The 27,489-nt window shown below is 31.4% G+C and overlaps 2 protein-coding genes across 5 annotated transcripts; both read right to left on the bottom strand.

The window, feature by feature from the left end:
• Positions 1 to 4,594: 4,594 nt before the first annotated feature.
• On the bottom strand, positions 4,595 to 8,200 carry LOC105804741 (probable nucleolar protein 5-1). Of its 2 annotated transcripts, none has more exons than XM_012637472.2 (9): positions 8,049 to 8,200; positions 7,646 to 7,752; positions 7,435 to 7,476; positions 7,172 to 7,351; positions 6,920 to 7,084; positions 6,185 to 6,385; positions 5,523 to 6,020; positions 5,310 to 5,441; positions 4,595 to 5,226 (listed from the first exon to the last, which is right to left on the bottom strand). In XM_012637472.2, the coding sequence occupies exons 2-9, from the start codon at positions 7,721 to 7,723 to the stop codon at positions 4,819 to 4,821; spliced, it is 1,704 nt and encodes a 567-aa protein (XP_012492926.1). In that variant the 5' UTR covers positions 7,724 to 7,752; positions 8,049 to 8,200; the 3' UTR covers positions 4,595 to 4,818. The 2 variants fall into 2 exon arrangements, with proteins under 2 accessions (XP_012492926.1, XP_012492927.1); XM_012637473.2 differs by having other exon boundaries at positions 7,951 to 8,079.
• A 9,126-nt stretch (positions 8,201 to 17,326) lies between these two features.
• Positions 17,327 to 20,295, bottom strand: LOC105804742 (double-stranded RNA-binding protein 2). Of its 3 annotated transcripts, none has more exons than XM_012637476.2 (4): positions 20,129 to 20,295; positions 19,343 to 19,590; positions 18,936 to 19,155; positions 17,327 to 18,644 (listed from the first exon to the last, which is right to left on the bottom strand). In XM_012637476.2, the coding sequence occupies exons 2-4, from the start codon at positions 19,586 to 19,588 to the stop codon at positions 17,521 to 17,523; spliced, it is 1,590 nt and encodes a 529-aa protein (XP_012492930.1). In that variant the 5' UTR covers positions 19,589 to 19,590; positions 20,129 to 20,295; the 3' UTR covers positions 17,327 to 17,520. The 3 variants fall into 3 exon arrangements, with proteins under 3 accessions (XP_012492930.1, XP_012492931.1, XP_012492932.1); XM_012637477.2 differs by lacking the exon at positions 20,129 to 20,295 and adding an exon at positions 19,956 to 20,111; XM_012637478.2 differs by lacking the exon at positions 20,129 to 20,295 and adding an exon at positions 19,817 to 19,946.
• Positions 20,296 to 27,489: the final 7,194 nt, after the last annotated feature.

Here is a 27,489-nt window from a genome sequence, read left to right on the forward strand (position 1 = left end):
GCACTTAATAAAGACAGAGGCGAAATAGGCATGACGTTACAAGTCAGGATATCGTGACGAGTTCTCCAGTTGATGGAGAGGGCGATGTCGTGACGAACATGCATGATACGTCATGATGATACGACATATTCCTCAAATAATACAGTCGCGTTTTGACAGCCAAGCAGGACTTCTTCCAGTCGAACTCTGATTACTTCAGGCAGAGGCGAATCAGGGAGGACTGGCATGGGCCCCGGCCCCTCCTAAAATGGCAAATTTCTATTTAAGCCCTCTAATATTTTTAAAAAAATTTAAGTTAGTAAAGATAAAATTACACTTTGACCCCCCTAAAATTATAACAATTCGATTTAATCCTTTAAAATTTATAAAGATATAGACTATAAAAAATTAAAATTTCATTCGACCCCCTTAAAAAATTGTTCTGGCTTTGCCCTTGACTTCAAGGTTATTTTAGTCGTTTTAGCCCTTTAAACTCAGTTTATTTAAAGGGACCTTGTATCTCTGTTTCGATAAGGCAATTAAAGATGTAGTACTACAGGGATTTTCTTTTAGGGCGACAAGATGTAGTCATATATGAGCTTTGGTGAGAGTTTTCATGCTAACTATGAAGAGAATTTTGTACCCGTTTTGAGAGAGAATTGTATGAGAGTTATGTTTTATTTTCGGGGTTTGGGTTTGTACGCTTAGTATATTTAAGTTTATTTTCTCCATATTGTACTCTCGTTTGTTTGCTTATTTAGTGAAAAGTCGAAGTCTCTTTTTCCCGTGATTTTTATCCTCTTCGAAAGAGTTTTCCTCATAAAATTTGTGTTCTTAATTTTATATAAGTCGATGCCAACATTTATTATTTTATTTATTTTACAAGCAATATATATATATATATATATATATATATATATATATATATATGAAGTAGTGACCTATGCTTTTAAGGCAAGTCCTAAATTTTAAAAAGAAATTAAATTTTATTTATGTTAAAAGAAAAGGAAATAAATGAAGAGAGGAGAGAAAGAAAGAGAGACAAAACTCTTTTCTTTTGTATATAAAGAAGGGTTGGATTGTAATTACACTTTTACTTTATTTTCCTCCATTACAAAGTTAAAATGTGCTTTATGCAAGTGCTATTAATCTCTCTTTTATTTCTTATTTTCTACATAAATAATATAAACTTAAAGTCACTTATAGCTTTGGATAATAACTAGTTCCTATGTTATGCTAAGATAAATTTATAGAAGGATATAATTTATGAGTAGAAGGGTTTATAAGGTGGGTCGAAAATTAGTTATAAAAATATTTTAAGTTCGAGTTTAGCTCATTTAAATGGCTCGTTATACTATTCAAAGAATAAAAAAAACATTGTTTATTTAAATTGAATTATATAAATATTAGTATAAAAGTTTTTATATATTTTTATTATTTCTAAACAATAAAACGGATTGGATCGAGTCAAGTTGACAAAATATCAATTCAAGCTTAACTTAAAGCATGACGGCCCATCCATCCTATGAACACCTCTAATTTAGACCTACTCATGGGTCGGGTGACCCGGCCCGACCCGAAGGCCTATACGAAAAGTGAGAGGGTTTGGATAAAAATATAGGCCTGAAAAATGAGTTTGGGTAAAAAATAAGACTCGTTTAGAAAATAGGTCAAGCCTCGGGTAAGACTTTTTCAGCTTGGGCCCAACCCAAATATGTAAAATAAAAATTGCAGGTTTTTTTTTTGCTTTTTTTTACTGTTATTTTGTTGTTTTCTTCTTCTTCTTTTTCACTATTTTACTACCAGTTTACTATTATATTGCTACTATTTTGTTGTTATTGTATAACTTTTGTTTTATTGTTAATTTTGTTACTATTTTAAAGGTATTTGCTTGTTAAATTGCACATATCATAGTGTTATTTAAGTATACATATTTTTTAAAATTTATTTTCAGTTTGTTCGAAAACATTTATTTTAATGTTTTTAGTATTTGTGATGTATTATATTTTAGACCCATTTTCCAAATCCGAACCTAATAAACGGGCCCAAAATTTAATTAAACCCGACCTAATCCAGCCCATGAGCACCTCTACTCTAATTACAACAATATTAGATAGTTGGTAAAAGCTATTAACTTTTAAATTTATTTTCAAAACATTTCCATCTAATCAAACCTAAAAAAATTTATCAATAAAAACCATAATTAAGTTAAAAAAGTTTTAAAATTAATTTAAATAAAAATGTAATATATTAAATAAAAATAAAACTTCAACTTCCAATAAAAATATATTAAAAAATACTAATAATATTACAAAAATATTTTAATGTTTTCAATCAATCATCTTCATCATCAACAAAGATTTTTGTTTTTCAAATTACTTAATTTTTAATGCAATTAATTATACTATCACTTTTGTTCCTTCATTCAACTTCAGAAGAAAAAATCTTATTAATATCAAATAATAAAAGAATTATTAAATATCATATAATAATATAAGAATCAACATAAAATATTAAAAATCATACACATCAAATAACAATGAAAACCGAACATTTTTGGGTGATGAAAACAAAACCCATCAAGTAATACCATACGCACTTGTGATACGTGGGCCTCTAGTTTCATCATCTGCGTATATCTTATGTAAATTCTATCTGATTCTTTTCAGTTTGGTTTGATTCTTTGTCTATTATGCTTTATATTGGTTTAATTCTATGTTATAATTACTCGAACATATATCTGTACTTATGACTATATTTATAATACTAATGCTTTCGAAATAAATTGATTCTTTCGTAACGATAATTAAGTGAGATTTAATATCGACCCTAAGCTTAATTAAGTGAGAATAGCAGTAACATTGATAATAAAAAATATAATAAAAATGGTGTTATATTACATTTAAAACACTACTAAAATAAATAATTATAATTATTGTTTCCTATATCAATAATGTTTTATTATATTTATTTGAAATGAAATAATACATTAGATTACTTTTGTTATTATGATATATAATTAATAAGAGAAGTAAAATTTATATATAATTTATTTAAAATATAAAATTAGTAACATATTAATATATTATTATTTTAATATTAATTTAGTGATATAATTAATAATAAAAGTTGGTACAAGAATGGGGATGTGGGCTATAATATATGTATACTTTTGAGCCAAATAGAGACAGCTTTTTGGTACCCCTTACCCAATTTAATGATCTAAATTCTTTCATTATTTTTAAAATAATATTTTAAAATTTATTTCATTATTTAAAATATAATTTTCCTATTAATATTTATTTTTATAATTTACGAAAAATAGTATGATTGTAACTAAAAGAATCATCCCCAGACCCAACCTGATGCAGATGAAATCAGCCTGATTTAAGGGACCGGCCTATTTTGCATTCAAGTTAAAACATCGTAGCATAGGTACTTCAACGTCACTATCTGTATCCATTACAAGGAGGTTCCTCACCTACTTCCTCCGTCATTTATACAAGCTTTTTGTTTTCTTTTTCATGGAGATAAGCAGGAAACAACACAATCTGCCCAAGGGTTATTATAATTATAAGTTTGCCATTAAGTGCAAACCACTGTTGGAGGATTTTTGAAGGTCATATCATCGTATCTATATGTTAAATAAAGAATATTTTAAGAAGAATGAAGAGTACAAGGTGCATCACTTTGAAGTACCAATCCATATCCTCTGTCCATTAGATTTCATCTTAAATAGACACGGTAGAATCTCTCAGTTGTTCTTCATCACTCTTAACCATGTTCAAAAGCTTCAAATAATCACAACTTCTAGTACATACTAAAGATGTTTCCTCGCATAATAACCTGAAAAACAGAAAGATATAAGTTCAAAAAACATGTTTGTTTTTTTCCTGATGTCCCACAGAATTATCCCTTCAGCTTTCATGCTGCCTGGGAAACCATTGATGCTTTGCGTGGTACCAAATGAGCAAATGTAAATAGGAATTGCATGCTTTGTCTCAAATACAGACTATTTATGTTTCTTGAAATATTTGTGTGGAATACAATATATATATCCGTATTTGAAACTCGTTCTTGACTTTGGGTATCGTAGCTATTGGCATTTTCTGCTTCGAAAACAGAATACTGCTTCCAGGCTAAAACTAGCTTGGAGGATTCATCAAGCAGCAACGATGGGCAATGAGGCAAAGCACCATCTAACTGATCCCTGAGACAAATTTTAGATATTTGTTTGTTAGGGACAGAATCCCAAGCATTGACTTCAATCCCCGTGATATTATGTGAAAAAGTTAAAAAACAGTATAATTAAGACATCAAGAGGAGAGTAACAGGCATTACCATCATTATTGTCTCACATGTAACAACAAAGCGAATTATGCTAAATCTTATCACAAGATATGAAAATTATCAAACAAGATCCAATGCTTAGCATCCATTGTATCAGTCTCAGCACAGCTCCCACAACTTCTAAGTTTCAAGTGTTGTTAAACTTTGGGAAAAGTCATTCAGCACGCTGGTATTCCCATTGAATAATAATATACTTCATAACTAGTTGCTAACTAGGAAGTAAAAGTAGAGTAAATGCTTGAAGAGTAGCTGGGATTGGTTACCATTTCCATAAGAAAATGAACTTAAATTAAAAAGAAAAGTTGATATATCCTTGCAATTGTATCCATAAAGAAGCTGAAAATACATCTAAATTAGGTTTAATGAACACTACAAGATAATCAACATCTCAAAAAATACCGCATTTTACAAGCACAAGTGTCTAAAACCCTATATTACCCAAAACTTGTTAGGCAGCCAATCACCACAAACTTTATTGATTTCCCCACCTCAATCCTCACTTTTCTTCTTCTTCTTCTTTTTCTCTTTCTTGGTCTGCACTTCAGGTTCTTCTTCTTCTGCATGCTTTCTCTTCTTCTGTTTCTTTTCTTCTACTTCAACATTCTCCCCATCATCCTCAGCCTGACGTTTCTTTTTTTTCTTCTTTTCCTTTTCCTTTGGCGCAGGCTCTTCTTCGGGTTCATTTTCATTTGTTGGTAAAACTGCCTCCTGATCAGCTTTCTTTTGCTTTTTCTTCTTCTCTTTCTTCTCTTCATGGGCAGGCACATCCACTGCTTCCTCTGCCAGAGCAGGTTTGGCCTCAGCCTTTTTCTTCTTCTTTGGGACCGTGTCTTGCTCCTCTAGAGCAGTGGAGTTTGTTATTTGCCCAATAAGTGAATCTGCTGCAGGGTTGTAGGTCTGTATAGAAAAAATTGTATCACTAACCACTTAAAGGACTAAAAACACTAAACGTAATAACTGATGAATTCAGATGCACAGACCTTAGCAGGAGTTATCAACCCAGCCCCCTTCTTCCGATCCTTGTCATAGACTTCTATCTTCGGCTTGCCTTTAGCTGAACCAGCAGAACGCCCCAATTCTTTGCCTTCAAGTGCCCTTAATCTTGCTTCAAGCTAAAAAGTATAGCATGTAAGGCATTTATTTATTGGAAGGGATGAGGGGAAGAATAAGCCAAACACAAGTTTATAGTTTACCTTGGCTCGGTTCTCAAGTCCCATGGAATTATCTTGGTCATCTCCAAGAGCATCACATCGAATTGCCAGTGCAGCCTTCGCAGCAAGAGACCTGGAAATCTTCCCCTTGTGCTTAGGTGCTGCCTGACCAACCAAGGATGCATGGTAGATAAGCCCGTATTTCGGAGTAGAATGTTTCGTCTTAAGAGCTCTGAAGAGAGCCTTTTCAGCACCAAGAATCTGAACAGTACTTCCAGGTTGCTTTGCAAGATTCAACAAACTGCCACCGTGAGCAATAAGGCGAGCACCAACAAGTTCACCGACAAGAGCAGTCAAGTTTGGAGCAACAGTGTTCATCCTGCTCTTCAAATAATCATACAGTTGTGCTCTGTATTCAGCAAGATTTAGAACCTGATCACATAGTTCTTTGATATTAATAAGATCAAGGTCATTAATTTCAGTTCCCATGGATATAACTGCTGCCTCCTTCACTTCAGTTTCAACCTCTTCTGGTAATATCTATCAAAATTCAAGGAAAGAAAAAGAATAAGGAAACAGTTACTTTCAAGTACTTTATGTACAGTATTTTGCAAGCCAATCATAAGCTTCATATTAATGTATTGGAACAGTTGATAATAAAGCTCGGGAGATTAGCTTTCTGATTAATAAATTGAAAGTCTTACCTCTGAGAAGTCAAGCTTTGCAGCATTAGCACGGTCACCCATTAGCTTCACTGCCTTGGCGTATTGTATATTGTCCTGTATAATCTTAGTAAGCTCTGGAAAATGCCAACCATACCATTCACGAATCCTCATTGCATACGTGTTGAGCTCTTTATCAAGATCATCAAGCAACCCAATCGCTTGAACGATCATAGTATCAACCTAAAATGATACAGGTATACTGTCATGATAGCTCCAAAGAACTACATCTCATAATGTTATTGAAGTTCCTTAAAACAGAACAGATATCTGACAGCACAAAAATTCCACCTTATATATACCACCTATACATATTAACGCCTCTCCCAGATAACACCAACCAAATAAGAGAGATGCAACTAGTTTAGCAGAGATAAACTTTTACATAAATAGGACATCCTTTTTTAATGGAAGTTCTCAATCAGCATTAAAGGATTAGCTCTATGAAAACGGTTAACTCATTTTACATTTTTTAGTGCTTTCATTCAGTAATCAGTAGGTCATTAGCGTCAAATCAAACAAATGCTACGAACTAGTACACTGTAAAATGAATTTTTATCTCACTAAAGTTATCCCTCCTCTGATATTCCAAATCTTATACGAGCTTAATTACATATTTCTACCATTGGTAATTTTTTGACACAAACCCTCCCATTCAAAAAGAAAATAGATAATGTTTGATCAAGTTTGCAAGAAATTATCATAACATAAAAGTACCTTATCGGCGCTGAACTTCAGCTTGTATCTAGAGAGACTATGAGACAAACCAAGACTCATAGGAGCCAAATCTTGTGCACCTAGACCAGAGATGAGTTCTGTCAATTGAGTTCTCACCCCTCTAAGCAGCTCCATAACAGCATTATTGTGAACACAATCAATTTTCTGCATACAAGTAGTTCCACTTAAAATATGATTCAACTGAATGGAACAGCGGAAAATCACCACATGATCTGAAGAGTATTAACAGACCAGTTTTTCCTTAATTGCATTTCCAAGTTTTGAATCAGCCACTCCTAGTGTTTCACCATCACAATGAGCACGCAAGAACTTGCGCAAACCTTTGCTGGGCGTGCTTTCAAGTAGTTTCGTTGCAGCTTCCAATGCTTCTGCTGTGTTTTCGAACTTGGAAAAGGCTTGCAACGAGACAACCTAATAACATCATAAAAATTATCGGCCAGTTCCTAGGTAAAGAAGATCCACAGTAAAAAATGCTCTAAACCATAAATAATAACCTTTCTTGCTGAATCTGCAGCCAAGAATTCTTTCGACAAGTCCTACAACAACAAAAATTTCAATTTCAATTTCAATTCAAAATTGAAAAGTTCCATAAACTAAACTACAAAGCCATTAATTTCATTCAATCAAGACCTTTTTCACAGCTCAAAACTAAATTCTAGAAAAAATATTTCAACATAATGCTCAAAGATTTAAAGATCAAAATACCTCAACTTTGTTTAGCTTCCCTTCATCCAATACTTTGAAAAGGGCAAAGCCCGCGGGAGTCTCGAACAACACAAGCATTTCTCAACCTTCCCCCCCAAAAAACAGACCTAAAATCATCACAATGAACTTACGGTCAACAAACAATCAAACTTCAAACCCACTAAACTTAAAAGTCCCCAAACATGATCAAAAAGCAATCATTCTTCTTTTTCCAAATTTAAAAAAAAAAAAGTGCTAAAAAAAGCAACATTTAGGCTCTTCTAAATGATCCCATTAGAGTTGAAGTTACAGTAAACAAGACCTACCACCAAGAAAAAGAATTGCAAAGTAAAATCACAGGAACAAGCAGATGAACAGTGAGGAAAATAGAAACTAACTCAAGAAAACCCTAAATTTCTTTTACCTAAGTATTTTTGGACTGCTGCGTTATTGAGAGAGAGAGAAAGAAGGGTTTAGGGTTTTAAGTCGCCACTTATATTGCCGTATATTACGATTTCTGCAGTAGGGTTTCTTCTTTTTTTTTTTTTAGAACAATTTCTTTTTTTCTCTTTTATTTACTTTTTGTTTTGCAATTTTTGATGTTTGATGATGTAGGATATTCAAGCATTAATTTAAGTTATAAAATTTATCTATAATTAGATTTTTTTTTGATAAAAATAATATAATATAAAATAAAATATATCTCTATTAAGTAATAAATAGGTCCTATCTATTTATCACTTAATTGTGAGTTATCAAACATGATTAAAAAATTATGATGTTTGATAATTTGAAATTTTAAGTACTAAAAAATAAGTATTGAAAATTTAAGTTAAAATTAATTAGATTATTTGATAAATATAGATTTTAAATTATAAAAATAAAACTCTACATTTTATCATTAATTTTGAACATTTCACCTTAATTTAAACAAAACTCAATTTTTAAATAAATAAATTAAAATATTCTCCCAAGTGTTAGCAGCTCTTATCTACTCATTATTTTGGATTATCAAGCATGTATAAAAGAAATAAATCAATGAAAATGTTAATTTTCTCTATTAATTATAAAAAATTCTATCTCATAGTTTTCATGATGGATTATCAAACATGTTTAAAAAATTAAATTGCTAAAAATATCAAATAGGGCCTACGTATCAATTTAAATTATAAATTTTGTTTCATATATTAATTAAAATTAAATATGGAAAATAATTAGATTTTTGATAAATGATAAGATAATCTTAAATGAAATGTAATAAAATAAGAAACAATTGAATTTATTCTCTATTAAATGATAAGCAGTCCTTGTCATTTTTCACAACTTTTGTAGAAAAATTAAATTGTTGAAAATATTAATTTTCAATCGATTGAATTTTTTCAACATTGTATCAAAGAGGGCCTTAACACACAATTTGTTACACGAGTTTGACATTTTTTTCTAACATGGTACTTGTGTTGTTTTTTTATTCAATGCGGTACTTGTATTTGACAAAAGTCATACATTTTGGTATTTGAATGTATCTTTGTTAATTTTTTAGTGTTTAACTCGGGTTTTAAAGTTATTTTTGATAGAAATTCATAATTAACTAATAAAACTCAAATTAAATCACATCAGTCGAAATGCATTTGACAAACTAAACGTAAAATTAAACAAATTCATAACTAATATTAAATTTATTATATTAAAAATCAAGAAAATTCAAACCTAATAATATTAGCAATTAACTTTTATCAAATCAATCATAAAATCCAAATTAAACACTAAAGGATTAACATTTTTACCTTTAAATACCAACTAAAATATATAACTTTTATCATATATAAATATCAAATTAGAAAAAAACACAAATATCATATTTAAAAAATCTAACTCATGTAGCAAATAATATAAAGTATATCAAAAATATCTTGTGGCCTTAATATGATAGTTAATATGGTAAACAATAAATTATTTAAACAAAATAAAATTAGTTAAAAGCTTAAACCCAACTAGATTTAAACACATCTATAATATGTAAAGAAAAAAAATATAAAAATAAACAATAAAATTGAGGCTTTAAAGATTATGGTATATTTAGGTATTTTTATAAAAAAAAATGAACTTTGGATATTTTTCAATGATTGATTCATGACAATAATTTAATTAAAATTTTATTTTGTCAAATTAAATTATAATATATAATTAGATTTGTTTATGGGTTGGGTTATCTGCCTAGGCTCGAAGGTCTGTTTGAAATTTGGAAGAGTTTGGGCAAAAATATTAGACCCGAAAAATGGGATTAAGCAAGAAAATTAGACCCATTTAAAATATGGACTCGGGCTTGAACATTCAAGGCCCAAGCCTGGCTCAGTCCGGCCCGATCCGTTTAAGTTTATAATACTTTATAGTATTTTTTTTTTGAAATTTCAACTGAGATATAATAAAAGAGCCAAATAGGCTTAGTAGTCCAGTTAAGCAGACCTAAAACAAAACTAAGAAAAAACAGAACAGGCCTCCAACGTATTGGCCCATATTCAAAAAAACAAACTGAAAAAAGAAATGGCCCTAATAAAATAAGAAAATACAAATAAAGAAAATAATGCTTCTAGAAATCTCAGTTGATCAGAAACAGCTGGCCTCCATTATCTTTTCATTTCCCATCACCGACCCAACCATTAATAGTAGCAGATTTCCCCAAATCTTTTTTTCCGTTTGCTACTCCTTCCAACAGTCACCTTTTTGCTCTTAATCTTAATATCTTGGATTCATCCTCTCCACTGCTTGTCGGACAGTATTTGGAATCGCCCCAGCCAGGTAATGTTCTTCTCCCTTCTTTAAAGCTTCTATTGCAACCAAATGGGCAAAAATATTATCAGTTTCAGAATATAACAAAAACATATACTATTAAAATTGGTTTTAATCTCTTGAATATCTTTGATGATTGCTCCGATGACCGATCTGTCTTGTTCTGAACTTTGACACTTTTTGATAATCGTTTTCGAATTTCCCATTATTTGTAAATCTTTAAGCCCCATAGATCTTCCTAACTCTAAGGCTTGTAACCTTGCATGTGCTTCTGCCGCGAATGGAGTTGCAATGTTGGTATGGATAACTGACTTTGAGACTAAAATCTCCCCACCCTCGCCTCGAACAACAAGTCCCGAAGCAGATCTTGCATTTTGCTGATCAAAGGCCGCATCAAAGTAAACTGAGATTCTCGTACATCTCCCAACAGTTCGCGGAACACCATTTCCTGCCAAGTTAAGTTTCTTCTCCTCGATTCCTCTTAGCTCAGAGAGAAAATCTGAAATTTTATGAGAGATATCCCTGCTTGTTGTTTGTCTGTTTTCGTAAACAAATTTGTTCTTGCTTGTCCAGATGATCCAAAGCCCGCAACAGAAAAGTCGGCACTGTTCGTTTGTCCTGCGACTAAAAACCCATGTAAGCCAATTCCAAAAAGTATCTTGAGTATTAATAAGTATCCATGATAACTGTGTGAGTCTCCAAACTTCTTTTGTTATAGAGCATCCACGAAAAATATGATTATAGTCCTCCTCTTCCAGTTTGCATCGAGGACATCGAGCATCTACAACTGTTCGTTTGATCTTCAGATTTGCAAAAGTAGGAATGTAATTCCAATAGATTCCCCATATTGTAACTTTGATTTTCGGGGGAATTTGTAAATTCCATAGTTTTTTGTAAAAAAATTTAGTCTCGGTTTGTAAATTAATAGGATTTTGAGTACCCTCCTATAATAGTTTGTAGGCGCTCCGAACCAAAAAATTGCCAGAGGGTTCTCCTCTCCAGACTTGGAAATCTTCATTTGCTGTCGCTGCCAATGGAATTTGCAAGATCTTTTTAACAACTTCTGCATTGAAGGTAAAAGAAATTATATCAGCTTTCCACTCTCTTCTATCTACATCAATCAAACCCGAAACTAACTTAATATTTCCATCTCTCTGATGATTTTGCAATCTGTCGTCTTCATTGCCCGAAATCCAGAGGTCCTCCCAAACAGAAATACGATCCCCTTTGCCAACCCTCCAGCAGAGACCTTTTTCAAGAATACCTTTTGCCAACCAAATACTCTTCCAGGTGAGCGAAGGTAAATTTCCTAATTGAGCCGTTAGAAAACACGCATTCGGATACTATTTAGCTTTCAATACTCGGGCTAACAAAGAATCTGGAAAATTAAAAAGACTCCAACCCTGTTTAGCTAATAATGCGATATTAAATTTATCAAGTTTTCTAAAATCAAGGCCACCTGCTTCTTTCAAGACACACACATCCTTCCACGCACACCAATGGATCCCCTTCTTTCCCCGATTTTCCCCCACTAGAATCTGGCTATTATACCTTCCAACTCGTTACAAAGAGACTTAGGAAGTAAAAAACACGCCATAGAATAAGTTGGAATTGATTGTAATACTGCCTTAATAAAAACATCTTTTCCACCTTGAGAGAGGTATTTAACACTCCAGTTATCAATTCTTTGTTTTAATCTGTCCTTCAAGCTTTGAAAAGCTACTTTCTTTCTTCTGCCCACTAAATTTGGAAGTTCTAAATACCTTTCTGGATTATTCGATCTACGAACACTGAGCATTCGAACAATAACTCTTTTTTCTTCCTCTTGCGTATTTGTACTGAAGAAGATTGTGGATTTATTATAATTAACACATTGGCTAGAACTGAGCTCATATTCCTTTAAGATATTCTTCAAAACAGTAGCTCCTCTCTCTGTGGCTTCTCTAAACAGAATGCAATCATCCGCGAATAACAAGTGTGAAATCTGCGGACCATTTCTACTAACTTTCACTCCTTGAATTAAAATTCCTTCCGTTGCTTGCCTTAGAAGACTAGAAAGTCCTTCTCCACAAAACAGAAATAAAAATGGACTCAAAGGATCTCCTTGTCTAAGGCCTCTAGACGGGAAAAAACTTTCTCCATTGACGCCATTGAGAACCACTGAATATGATACTGTTGAAACACATTTCATCAACTTGTTAACCCATTCTGAATCAAACCCTAATTTCTTCATTATTTTTTCAACAAAGCACCATTCAACCCTGTCATATGCCTTACTCATGTCTAGTTTCACTGCCATAAGCCCTTTTTTTCCTATTCTTTTATTCTTCAAAGAGTGAAGAACTTCATAGGCTAATAAAAATTTATCGCTAATTAGTCTCTCAGGAACAAAAGCACTTTGAGCTAAATCAATACATCTATTCATCACGAGATGGTGACGGTTTGCAATAACTTTGGCCAACAATTTATAAAGCACATTACATAAACTGATTGGTCTAAAATTGATGATATTCACAGGATTAGGAATTTTAGGAATTAAAATTATATTCGTTTTGTTTATTGAGCTGACATCCATACCTCCATTCAGTAGATTAAGGCAGAACGATGAAACTTCCTCTCCGATAATAGACCAGCATTTTTGGTAGAATATTGCTGGGAATCCATCCTCTTCTGGTGCTTTTGTTGAGCCTAATTCTGAAAGTGCCTCACGGATCTCTTCTTTTGTGTACTTTGCCTTCAATTTCAGATTGTCCTCATCGAAGATACATTGCTTAATTCCTACCAGAATTCTGTTGTAATTTCCCCTCCTCCCAGTCGAGAACAGCTTTTGGAAATACAACCTGGTAATATCCTCCATTTCTGAAATATCTTCTGTTTCCTTACCATCATCTGATTCCATTCTGTTGATAAAATTTCTTTGACGTTTTTGGGTTGCCTGTTTATGAAAGAACGCTGTATTTTTGTCCCCAAATTTTAGCCAATTAACCCGCGCCCTTTGTTCCCAATAGTATTCATCTTTTTCAATTTCAAAATTAAGTTGAATTTTTGTGTCAATGAGCTCTATCAAATTTTCATCATTTCTTTCATTCTCCTCCAAACTACCCAGTTTTGAGATTAACATCATTTTCTTCCCTTTCCTGCTATTTTGTATCTTATCAACCCATTCTATAAGACCTCTCTTCAAACTTTCCATCTTGCTTAGCACATCACCTTTGGTCGTTCCCTAAAAATACTTTGAACTTAAGAAAAGAAACTGTCCTCCAGCACTCTAAAACCTCTATCAATTTTTTTCTTATCCTCTTGCTTGGTAGTAATGAGCAACGGACAATGATCTGAAAAAGAGTGAGACATATGTCTAATTTGAAATTCCGGGAACAAAGAAATCCATTCTTCCGTAGCCACTCCCCTATCTAATCGTTCTCGAATATTTGTTTCTGGCAGATTTCCTCTTTCCTAAGTGACCCATGTCCCTAAGATTGCAATCCTCTAAAACCGTTCTAAAAGCTTCCATTCTCCCTTCCTCTCGAGGTAAACCCCCCTTTTTTTCAAAGCCATATAAAATTTCATTAAAGTCACCACAAACCATCCAAGGCAACTCCCTTACATTACTCAATTGTCTCAGTAAGTTCCATGATTCTTCTTTATTCGAATAAGGAGAACCATAAAATCCTGTAAATCTCCAATTCTTTTCCCCCTCTACGTCCTCAATTAGCACATCAATATGACTTTTGGAATAGCTTTGAAGTCTGATACTGATATCCCCACGCCAAGCCATGCATAATTTACCTCAAGATCCTGTTGCGTCCACTTCAATTCCATTGAGGAAAGCACACCTTCTTCGAATTCGCTCCATTCTCCTTCTGTCAATCTTTGTCTCCATAAAGAATACTATATGGGGACTGTATAACCTCAGCCAATGCTGAAGTCTATGCACTGTCCGTGGGCTCCCCAAACCTCGGACATTTCAGCTTAAGATTTTCATTGTGACCGGTCGGCTTGCCTCTTGGCAGCCGCCGATATAACAATATTAGCATCTCCAACTCTTCGGTTCCTTAACTCCAAAGTGCTATTCTCTTCCTTGGCAAGAACGTCTTCAATCTCCCCCTTGCTCTCTTCTTCCCTTCCTCCATAGAAAACACCCTATCCTCTAAATCATGATCCATGAAAGTATACGAAGTTTTACCCTTTTTGAAGATCGATGATTGTCTTTCCAGATTAAATCCTAATATTGGATCTATATTTCTGTTTTGTCCCAAGCTTCTCCTTAAATCTCTTGTACTAGATCCTAATACTTGAATCTCTTCTTTATTTCCACCCAAATCTTCTTCCTCTTCTCGCAACCAAACGCTATTCATTGCTAGAGCTCTTCGAGATTGAGCTCTTAAAGATAGATCCCATCCCATCTCCCCAACTTCCACTCCTAATGCCATATTCGTTTCACAAAATGAGTCGCTATGTCCCAATCACCCACAATAGAAGCAAAAAAGAGATAGTCGTTCGTATCTAAATCTGACATATGAACATTTGCCAAAAAATAAGATCTGTTTCTTCCTTTTCAGAGGGTATCTTACATCAATTTGAACTCTGATTCTCATAAAATTTCGGTTTTCTTTCCCCAGATTTGATCCATCATACTCCATATGAGTGCCTATAAAGTTTCCCAATTGAATTGCCAGTCTTTTTGAAAAAAAACCTGCAGGAATATCATGAATAGAGGTGTTCATGGGTCGGTAGGGTCCTAGGCTCGGCCCACCCACTTACCAAATATGGGCCTAAAATTTTGCCCAGATCGCCCGGAAAAATCATAAGCCTGCCCTACCCATTTTTTAATAAATACCAAAAATTTATTTTAAAAATTAAAAAAAGTATTTTAAAAACATTTTAAAAATATTTTAAAATTAAAAAATAATAAAAAAATATTTTAAAAATATTTTAAAATTAAAAAAAATTAAAAAATAAATATATTTATTATATCAGGCCGGGCCCGGGCCAAAAAGTGGTGCCCGAGGCCCGACCCGTTTTCTAAACAAGCCTCGTTTTTTTGCCCAATCCCATATTTCGGGCCTATATTTTTACCCAAACCCTCCCATATTTCGGGCGGGCAGTCGGGCCGGGCCGGGCCGCCCGGCCCATGAGCACCTCTAATCATGAATTTGTACCCAAAAAGGGGTATAGATCAAAGGAACAATTAATGGATCCTCCGTCAGTTGCAACTTATGTAGAAGTAGTAGATGATTATTGAATGTCCACGGGGACCCTTTAAACACCCACTTTATGTCCATAACATGGAAAAACTGAAATAGATATCTTTTCCCTCCTAGATCTTGAATTTGCACCCCCCGAACTGATGCCATAGATTGGCCATTGTGCTCTTCATCGCTGGAAAGTGAATAGTGCTAGCAGTTAAAAAACATCCCACTAATTTAAAAGTCTCTACCTCTGTTTCTGTTCTTGGCTCAAATTGAAACTATAAGATTTCTTCTTCTTCCTCATTAATCTTCAGCCCAGCAAGCTCTGTCTCCATAATTGTAGATGTATGCGAACCAAAACACCAAATCACACCAAAAAGTGCTAACGAAAAAACCAGCTGCCGCCGCTAAATCAATAGACTGAAAAAACAATAAAACAAAACCCTACCAGAGAAGGCAGACAGAGACGTGCCAGAGAAGGTAGGCCTTATTATCTTATTAATACATACTTACTTCTCTTTTGTTTTTACTTTATAGTATGTTATCTTTATATATTATGTAATTTAGATCACATTAAAAAAACAAACCTTTACTAAATATATAATACAACTCTAATGTAAATATTAAAATAATGTTAAGATGACTATATATAAAATTTCAATAAAAAATATATAAAATTATTAAATATTAAAATAAAATAAAATAAAAAGTTTAAAAATTAAAAAATAATATGGACGAACTTAAAATGAGCTTAGGTTACTCTTTTGCAAATATGGGCAGATTTGTCAAAATTTTAGACCCAGATTTTGGGCCGGACCAGACTTAGGCAAGCCTAAAGTATGTTAATATCATGCTTAGACCCCGCCCAAACTCGGTCCGACCTAACTCATGAACACGTTCATATATAATATCTTAAATATAATTATAATATATAAAAGTAACATAAATATAATTCAAATCCATAACTAATTTTTTATAGATATTTATTGTTGTACTTTTAAGTTAAAGATATTATAAATATCTTAAGTAGATGTCCATCATGATCAAAATAAGTTTTGATCAACTTTAAATTCTAGAAGAAGATCTCTACTTTATTTATACTTTTATACCTATCTCGGAAAATCAAGAAAATACGCTCTCTCATCTTTATTTTCTCTGTATTTATTTTATAACAAAAGATAAAATTATCGCTATATTTTAGTTCTATTTTGAATTTTGCCACTTCACTTTTGTTTTATTTAATTTGTCACTAAAATTTGATTTTTATTGAATTTTACAATTCAATTTTAATTTAGTTATATTTAGATGAAAATTTTAATAAAAATTAAGATTATAATTTAATACTTAAAAATAATAAATTAATATAGCATCAAGCATTAATAAAACATTTACTTATAAAAATAAACTTAAATCTTTTTTATTTTTTATTTTACAAGTCTTTCTTTTATTAAATAAAAATTCTATGTTAATTTATTATATTTTAATATTTTATAAATTAATTTGTTAATTACTAAAATAAAATATTTGAAATAATATATATTTTTAAAACCTACTTTCAAATCATCAAAATCAATATTAATTGATAAGTTTTAATTAAAAAATCAAGATTAGTGGTAAAATTCAATAAAATTCAAGTTTAATAATAAAATTGAATCACATAAAAGTCGTGTGGCAAATTTAATTATATTTTTAATATATAATGGCAAATATTAATCAAAATAAAGTATAGTGACCAATTTCAATATTCATTGGTAGTGTAGTGACAAATTTACATTTTAACCCTCACTATTATAATAATTATTATAGTAATTAGAGCCAATCTTAAATTAAAAATATGAATTTTCAGTTTTATACAGATTTTAGCAAGCAACTATTTTATTTATTCTAACTACTTCAAGAAAAGATGAAACAGCTCTCCCTCTACATGCTAAGCTTATTGAGTTCCGAAGTTGCAGTTGAAACATCCTCTGAAACATTATCTTTCTTGTCTTTGTCCTGGTTGAAACTTGGTGTTTTTCGTGGTGGTGGAGCCGAGCACACTGGTACAACTGATCTTATTCTAACTGGTGGTGCCATGGAAGTGGGACGCATACCGCCAAGGTTCGTTCTTTCGAACCTGGGTCTGGTTGAAAATGGTGGAGCTCCTGTTCTCATTCTTGGTGGGACAGGCACTTGAGTTAATGTCGGCTTTTGAGTGTTCAGTCTCGTGGAAGAAACAGGGCTCATTGTTCTGATCAGCATAGGCACTGCTTCGGAGGATGGCGGTCGAGAATTTCTATAGTAACTTGCTCTTGAAGAACAGTGTGGTCTAAGATTAGATTCAACAGCATGTTGGGAACCAGCACCTGATTTCCTATGATCGTTTTCGACTTTGCTTTCCAACTTAACATACTTCTGCTTGCGAACATCCTGTTTCGTTTCTTCAACAGACGTTTCGACATTAGATTGACTGGGAACGACATCAGAAGGAGTGTATTTGGATGCTTCTTCTTTTATCTCCTCGTGTATCTCTTGAATGGTCACAGTAGATCTACCCATCAATGGTTGAGAAGTGGAGGGATTACAGAGGTAAAGAGGAGGGCATGAGGTAGCAATTCCTAGTCTGGGTGTAGTAACATTAGATTCTTGGTCTCGAACTTGAAAGGGCGGGTGACAACCTGGTTGTAAAATTGACTGCATATATGGAAGAATCTGAGGTCTTGGCAGAGGAACTGGAGGAACGGGGAATGTAAACAGGTGGTTTTGCAGCTGCATTAAATGTTCTTGCTGCCATATTTGGTATATAGGAACAGATATTTCAGGAGAGAAACGGTGAGGCCAACTTTGACTCTGCATTGAGTATAGGTTCGGGGTTGATTGGGTTAGGTCTATACATACAGGAATTGATCTAGACTTTCCATACTGGCAATCATATTGCAAACACTGCTTTGATTCTGATGGTTGTAATGATGAAAGAAAACGAGCAATGACAGTTTGCACTTGTTCTTCTCTTCCTCGAGACTCCAAGGAAGGTGGTGAAGATGAAGATGAACCATACCTAGACACTGCAACCACAATACTAGATTAAGTGACCAAGAAAAACTTCAAACCATAGAAAATAAATAAGAAAGTTTTTCAAATAACAACTAATATTAAAATGATCTTTCTTTAACCTTTGATTGAAACCTTTTTCAATGTGGGTGAATACAAAGAAACATACATTGTTTGCCTAGCTAAGTTCATATGTTTTCTTCATTGTCTAACCCCAAAAGCCTCCCGAGGGAAGGAATAAACAATGCAATTGTTTGATTCTAAATGAAGTAGGAGCCTTTTAATAAAAAGGAAAGGTATCATACACTTTCTCAAGGCAGACCATGCAGACATTGCCGCATTCTTCTGTGCTTTTTTCTTCGTCCTAGCTGGTTCCCCAGTAAAGCTCATCCCTCCGAGCTCAACCATGCATGAAAAGGTAGGAACATGGCCTGGTCCAGATCGAATAGTTGTGTAGACTGGAAGATTTAAACCAGCTCTATGAGCAGTCTCTTGAAGCAAATTCTTATAGACACCAGTTTCATCCTGTGCAGTAGAGATAAACTCTAAAGAGTTTAGCTTCTTTTTTTCCCGAAATGAATAATCAATAACTGCAAAGTCCAGCTCAAAGACAGATGCAAAACAATTGGTTGCCTAATGCAAATTTGAGTAGGAAAATGGCATCTAAGTAAGTCCAGCTCGATAGTAGATAAAATTTAAGTTGAACGCTTACCAAAATTCTAGCAGCCAATGCTTTGGAAGGGCCTCTGTTGGCAAGCGTATTTAGAGCTACTTCAGCTGCAGCATGTTCGGCTTGTCTCAAAGTAGAGCAAAATGTAGGGCTTTCGAAAGTCTCTCCATTAAAATTGACAGTAGCTTTAAACCGAGGAGCATGATCAGGTCCTTCTCGGATGCATGAATAAGACGGCAGATTAAAGCAACTTCTTTGAGCCAACTCTTGCAGTTGGTTCTTGTACATATCTACAAACATAACACATATTTGTTAAAGGATTGAAATTGAAACGAAAAATATACAATTTAACTTCACTTCCATACTAATACATTTGCAAAATACATAAGGAAGGTTAATAGTCAATTATCAAAATCATCAGGTAGTGCAAGATTTCACCAAATTCTCAAAAGTGCAACATTAGATTAACAGATAATCAGAACAGCTAAATTGCAAGACATTTAAATCAAAACTCACATCATTAATCTCAAAACAGAGTCCATACAATTACATAAGACTCATCAGAAAATGAAAATCTCAATCTAACTATTCCAAGAGGTGCTTTCTTCACTATTGTTCAAATGATCAATAGCCTCAAACTCGAAAAAGACCTTACATTTTCTTTCTGTTCTTTCACTTTCTAATCAACCAAACAGAAACTAAAGTTTCGATCACATGATCCAAACACCCAATTCCTATATAAAGCAAATTCCAAGTAAACAGATAAAAAAAAAAGTTGAACCTAAATCGATCTGGGTATAAACCAAAACAAACAAGAGGTTAACTGACCTTCTGGGTATGTAGGCTTTCTGGGTATTTCTTTATTGGTGAGTACTTAAAAAAACTCTAGGGAAAGTGATGGAAAAAAAATAATGGGTTTCAGTGTGAAAATGACACTAGTAAAGTTAGCACTAGCAGTAGCATTTCTCCCATTTTCTTTCAACACTTTAAAAAAAAAAAAATTGGAGTTTTGGCTTTTGACTGCATTCAAAATGTTAAAAATGACAGCTTTTTTATTTTCTTCTTCTTTTTCCTGTTGAAAACTTGAAATTTAGATTTCTCTCTGGCTTTAGCGATAATGACAAAAAGAAATTCTTCTTGCAAATTATGCACTTATTATTCGAAAACCCTCTATTAACTTAAAATTCTACACATTATGAAATTTGATTTAATTTCACTTTTCCTCCTCTATTTTAATATATTCCAAAATAGTCATTAATTTTGTAATCGCATATTACAAGTCTGAGATAGATTTATACTTAAAATTAGTTTTGTCACTTATTTCCACTTACTCCTATTAAACTGAAGTTTACTTTGAAATAGCATAATATACTTTAAATTATCTCAAAACTTATCATTTTCTTCGTAAGATGATTTTTCTCTCATTTTCGTAATTTGTCAAACCATATTAAATTTCTAGTGTTATTTATTGTTTTTATTTTGTGATATTAAAATACATTATATGAAGATTCTGTCTAAGAAATTAAATTTTAGGTGAAAACGTTTATAACGATTTTCTAACTATTCGCACCACAACTCATTGGTCCAACATATTAGCATTTAGCATCATGTAATGGAATTGTGACTTATCAACATAAAAAATTAGGAAGTGAATACACGACTACCTTTCCAAGAGCATGCCCCATCCAAACACCATCAATCCCTGCAATTGCACTATCCATGACAAATAGAAAACGAAATGAAGTTGTTATTACACACTATTAAAACATTAAAGGGGACAAAGAAACCAAACCGAAAAGCTAAAAACAGAAGACACAAAAGGGGGTAAAACACAATTGCCCATCATTCCGACTCCTACTCATACTCACAACTATTGTAAATCGTTAATACCCATTTTCAAGCACCAAAAACACAGCATTTAGACCCTTTATTCCCAACTAGCAATAATTCTGCTTCGTCCAAACAATCACACTTTTGTGCCAAAGAAATACCACAAAGTTAAGGGTCTTCCAAAAACATATACTATACTTCTAGAATTTCTTGCCGGAGAGACAAATAGCGAAATGAAGGCGGTTTTAGGTCCAACAATGTTTTCTCACAAACAACCATTTAACTATTCAAACGAATTTAGTAATTAATTTTTCGTATTTTATAGATTTATTAAAAAATATATATAATTGGATCTTTTGAAATTTAGATAATTGAGTTTAATAAAAAATATTTATATTTTTATATATATTTTTGATAATATATTCTGATTGTACACGTTGGTTGAAATCTAGTTAAGATAATTAAAAAATTTGAATTTGGAGAAATTAAAATAAAGAAAGTGTATGTAGATAATAGCAAATATATATATAAAAGGAGGAAATGTACAATGATTTATTTTGCTATCCAACTTAATAAAAATATATTTTAATTCTTCATTTAATTTTTCAGTTATTTTTATTCTTGAACTTGCATTTTTATCAAATCATACCAAAATTGATAGAAAAATTAATGTTTGTTAACTTTGTTGATGTTGTATAAATTTGGGTTGCTACATAAAGAGATGTCAACATTTAATTAATATTTTAAAATATTATATATTTATATATTTTAAATGATTTTAATGATTTTTAATTTTTAAAAATAATTTTTAGAATTTTTAACGATTAAATCTTAGCTCGATTGGTATGAACATTGTTGTCAATACAGGAGAATATGAGTTCGAGGGCGCTAAAGTGCATTTATCTTCCTATTTATGGGTTGGAGAGGGACTATGGGTAATTTTAGACTTTGTGTCAAAAAAGCAGATATGATTAGAGCCTATAATGATATTGTACAAACAATAATAATTTTTAAAATTTTTAAAAAAATAATGAAATACTGATGTGTCATCTAAGTGACAATTTATATGTATGTCATATCAATAAACTTAACAAATATGAATTTATTTATCTATTTTTAAATTATTTTATCAAAAACATAATTTTAAGGGTTAAAATTTTTTTTAAAGTGAAAAAAAGTAAACAAATCCTCATGCCAAAATAAAAATATTGTTTTGCGGAGGCTAAAATTTAGGGGGACGTAAACTTTGTGAAAGGCAATGGTGGAAAAAGTGCAGGGCATGGGTGCAGGCTGCCTTTGTTGTGGCCACTTGGCGATGGCTATGGGCAGTGGCAGTACGCTGTATAGTCTACCATTGAAGCAACCACTTACATTTGTGTGATTGATCATAATTCATAACTGATTTGAAGGGTTTTTTTCTTTTTATATTTTAGATTAGGATGGTGTTGTTAGTGATGGAAGCCAAATTCTCATGTCATAATATAAATATTTTTATCACTGTGTCGAGAGATTGTTGATTATTTGAATATGGAACATATATCTTTAATAAAAATTAAAAGGGTTAATATATATGAAAGTATTTAAACTTGACAATTTATATCTATTTAGTATTTAATTTTTATTTAATTGATACCTAAACTTAAAAATCATAAGTAAACTTGTTATTTTTTAGGTATCTAACTAACACTGTTAAAATACATTAATATTGAATTGACGACAAATAACATAGCAATACGTGGCAGCCTCACATTTTAACTCAAAAGAAAGGCTCAAATTGATAACATTGCTACCATCGATAAAATGATGATGCAGATTTTTCAATTAATAACTTTGTTATAGTTAAAATAATTTGGATAATTTTCTTGCGGTAAAATTCACATTATCACTTTAATAGAAACAAGTTAAAATGTTTATCAATTTTGACCTATTAAAAAATATAAAAGTAAAAAGATTAAATTATGTCAAATTAAAATAGAGGATTAAATCTCAAATTTTAATATAGTAAAGAGATTAAAACCAAAACAATACCGTTATTTTTATATTTATTAAACGTGAAAATTTAAGTAATTAGGATTGTAAATTAAGTTGATTAAAATTTAAGAATAAATGCTAAATTTGCACATGAACTTTGATCTAATATGTAATGCTATATGTGAATTAGAATTTTGTGCAATTTTTTATCTATGATTTTGATTCGATTCAATTTATCAGAGAAAAGAATCCTAACAAAAGAGATTAAAGATCGACGTGATTCTTTATCAAAGAAAAGGATCCTAGCTCCAAAGAAAAACGTGAAAACCACGAGATGATCGTGAATCTCATCTTCCACCATTTTAATAACTCAAATCCGTGATGAAAAAAAGAGAAGAATCTTAAAGCATATTTCAACTAATATAATAAATTAGGATTCGAATTTTGAACATCAACCTAAAGTTTTAACCATTTACTCTTTTAAATTGTTAATTGATGTACTAGGCTGCCCATTATTTAAGTATAATATATATTTAGTCTAAATTTCACCATTATTTAAGTATAATATATATTTTAATATATAGACCAAAATCATAATCTGACCATTATATCATATAAAAGCTTGTAAAAAAAATTATTCTATCTGTATCCAATAATTATATTAAGTTTCGATTAAATTTAAAGTCTCCGTCCACATAATTCAAACCTCAATACTATTTAAGGGATATTGAGCATTTTACTAACAGTCCAACCAACAAAGAAAGCTTTGTTAGATGAGATAGGTTGTATTATTATTGCGCGAATGGTTAAACTTAGAAAAAGGATGGAAACTTCAGCTTTCAGTGGGTTGGTCTGCTCTTTTCAATCTTCGTTGATTACATTTTGTTTATTCTATTTAAAAATACAAAAATTAATCTCTATACATTAGGTTAAAGAATAAACCGATCATTCTAATAAAAATTGTATCCATTCTTACTGTTAAAAATTGATTCTTATACGTTAAAATGAAATATATGTAACAGCGGCGAAACTAGGGGTTGGTAGGGGCCCTAACCCCCCTAAAATGGAAATTTTTTTATATGGCCCTTTAGAATTTTTAAAAATTTAAATTAATAAAGATAAAATTATATTTTGGCCTTTAAAAATATAAAATTTTGATTTAATCATTTAAAAATTATAAAGATATATTCTACTAAAATGGCGGAATTGCAATTTTTCTATCGTAAAAATCACAATTTAATTTCGCTCTCCTAACAAAATTTTCTGGTTTCGCCCCTAACATGTAGCATGTCACGTGCAACTATCTGATTATTCTGACAACCATGTCGAATTTTAACAATAAAATTAAAATTTTTTTTAACAAAAATAACTAATTTAATTTTTTAAAACAGTAAAACAGCAATCATGATACTTGTTTGAAAAGAGTAAGGAATTTTGGGTAGTGGGCCACTGTGTTGTTTTTGTTTGGGTCCCAATTATATACTGTAAGCTTAAAATAGGGATGGCAGCAATCGACACAGTAATCTAATGGAAAGTCATTGTCCCCTCATTTGTGCAAAAATGCCTAACTTAGACAACAATGATTTTAGTGAAACATTGATCCAATTAATAAATATTGAATGTAATAATTAATTGATGTAGTTTGGGGAAAAAATTGGAGTGTGAAATAATTTGTGTTGCTTAAATATATGTCTAGTTTTGATATTGTGTTCAAATTTTAGACCCTTACCCTAATAAAAAATATAATAATTAGTTTATATAAATATATATATATATATATATAATGCACGGATTAATTGTAAATATTAATGAAATTGTTCAAATTATTTTTATTAAAATTAAAATAGATATATATATTCTATTTGCGTGGAATGGTAATTAAAGTTTTTGTCATATATCTGCTTGATATGAGCTTAAATTCGATTATGCCCATCCTTTATCTCTTATATTTATTAAAAAAGTATTAAATATATTATTACCATCAAATTTTTATTTTTAATATGTTGTTTAAACTATGTATATCAAAATGTTTTTAATTTATTAAATTTATTATGGTGTAATTTAATTTTTAAATAATGATTTTAATTATGTCTTTATTATTTTGAATTAAATAATGGTTTTAATTCGATTTTTAATTACTATATTGCTTTGATAATATATTTAAATAAGTTTTACATTTTCAAACTTATGGAAGTTTTAGTATATTAAAACCATAATTTCTTCAAATATATATGTTTCAATCAAATTTATTGAATTTAATTTGTAAATAAATTATGAAAATATAATAAACTTACATCGTGAAAACGTGGGTTAACTTGCATATAATTAAAATTTCAAAGGACATAAAAATTGTGATGTAACACCTAATAAAATATCTAATCAAGATAACAGTATTAAAAATGATTGAAAGCGAAAATAAATTATTAATCTTTGATTCACCCAATTAAAGCTAACGAGAGGGACCAACTATTGAATAATTAAAATCTTGAAGGAATTATAAATAAAAAGATCCAATTTAATCCTATTGCATGATATATATTTCAACTCAGAATAAAAATAAATTTGTAATTGATTATACAAAATATAGTCAAATTAAATAAATCATACAGGACCTTATGTGATGGCCTGATAGTCAATGGTGTTCATTGCCCTAGGTGTGACCTGGGTTCGATTCGCGCTAGTCGCATTTGTTGTTCGGGCTTTACCCTATTATTGTAATTCACCAAAATAAATAAATAAATCATACAATAAATTAAATCTTTAGGCAAAGAATTTAACAAGTCAATAGCGAATCAAGGCAAAATTTTCCTTATCCAAGTCGATGGGGCCAAGAGCAAATCTTATCTATTTTTTTCAAGACTTAGATGTCATGGATGCCTATTTATCCGGCTTCCCTGAAATGAACATAAATGAAAAAGTCCCTCGTATGCATACGTAAACATGGTATAAGGTTAAATGAATTATAGCAAGTGGACGGTACCGAACGAATGTATGAAATTAAAGTCTATATATCTAGTAGATCCGTATAGGCGATCATATAAAGTGGATGATTTTAGATCGAAGCAACTGCCAATTTTCAAGCTAAAAAGCTAAGTCAAATTGTGACGAATTTTTGGATGAAATCCAGGAATTTATGGGCTTAGATGTCTGCATAGTGTTTGAATAACTGTCTCTTAGCTTCAAAACGCACTTTGAATCACCCAATTTCGAGTTTGAGAGCTCAAGTTATGACCGTTTTAGTGAAGACTGCATGAGCAGAATTTCTGGACGGGATTATTACGAAAATTACGAGTTTCAGGCTTTTTATTCGAGTTTAAATCATATTGGGTCGAGTTTCAGGCTTAAATTTTACTATATACGAGCCCAATATTGTATTTATTAAGTTTTATTATTTTATTATTTATTTATTCTGAATTTTGGTTAATTTTTAAGTATTTAAAGTTATTTAGGAGTTTTATGTCAATAAGAAAGTTTAGCTTAAAACTACTTGTTATTTATATTAACTAGAGCTTTAGTATACTTGAGAGTTTTATTTAGGTGTACTTAGCTAGCCTATATAAAGGCCTCTTTATTGTACACAACTGAATTATTTCATTCATTATTCACTTAATAAAATTATTTTTGAGTTTTCTTTTTAAAAATTTCTCTTAAGTTTTCTTTTAGAAGAGTTTTAACAATCTTTTCAAATTGTGGGATCATCTTCAAGCTTTTTCTAAGTTTTCTTTCTTGAAAGAGAAATTAGAGTCGTCTGAAGGGGGGTTGTAGATTCATTTGGTTTTTAAGGCTCCTTAGGACTTCTACACTCCACTTTCCTCCTTTCCATTTATCTTCTTTATTCTATCTTATTCTTGTTTAATTGTACAAATCTTTGATTTATTTAACTGTTTATTTTTTTCATCTTAATTATTTATTTTAATTGTTGTGTTTTTCATTCATAAATCTGACTTGGATTTGTTTGTGTTTCAAGTTGTGTCAAAATTCAAGTTTCTTTTCGATCATCTGGAGCACTAAGTCAAATCTGCAACTTGGACAAATTTACGATCTTATTTTATGCAAGCCTACTTATCATTGAAACCTCTTGAAAATAAAGGTGTAGAGGCAAGTAGAATCCCACTTCAAAGATATATAATGGAAAAAAGAAACTAGGGCTTCCATCAGGGTTGTGGGCTAGGTTGCTCAAGAAGATGTGTAACGACCTGATTTTCAGTTGTATCGGAAAATACGGTTTTGGGACTCTATTTTCGTAAATCTAGTTCGTAAATATTAAATAGGAATATTTACAGAGTTAATATAAAAATATATTGAAGAATGGTCGAGTAATTTCATCAATAAAATAGTTAACCAAAGCTCAAGGACTAAATTGTAAAAGTCTAATCGCTATTAAATTT

The sequence above is a fragment of the Gossypium raimondii genome, chromosome 11, assembly GCF_025698545.1.
Source record: "Gossypium raimondii isolate GPD5lz chromosome 11, ASM2569854v1, whole genome shotgun sequence".
NCBI lineage: Eukaryota > Viridiplantae > Streptophyta > Magnoliopsida > Malvales > Malvaceae > Gossypium > Gossypium raimondii.

Excerpts from the sequence above, each read along its gene's own strand:
- LOC105804741 (XM_012637472.2), bottom strand. The coding sequence starts at position 7,723 with ATGCTTGTGTTGTTCGAGACTCCCGCGGGCTTTGCCCTTTTCAAAGTA. Across the intron at positions 7,085-7,171 it reads ATGCAATTAAGGAAAAACTG|AAAATTGATTGTGTTCACAA; the intron begins GTCTGTTAATAC and ends ACTTGTATGCAG. Across the intron at positions 6,386-6,919 it reads TGAAGTTCAGCGCCGATAAG|GTTGATACTATGATCGTTCA; the intron begins GTACTTTTATGT and ends GTATCATTTTAG.
- LOC105804742 (XM_012637476.2), bottom strand. The coding sequence starts at position 19,588 with ATGTACAAGAACCAACTGCAAGAGTTGGCTCAAAGAAGTTGCTTTAAT. Across the intron at positions 19,156-19,342 it reads CATTGGCTGCTAGAATTTTG|GATGAAACTGGTGTCTATAA; the intron begins GTAAGCGTTCAA and ends TCTACTGCACAG. Across the intron at positions 18,645-18,935 it reads ATGGTCTGCCTTGAGAAAGT|TGTCTAGGTATGGTTCATCT; the intron begins GTATGATACCTT and ends TTGTGGTTGCAG.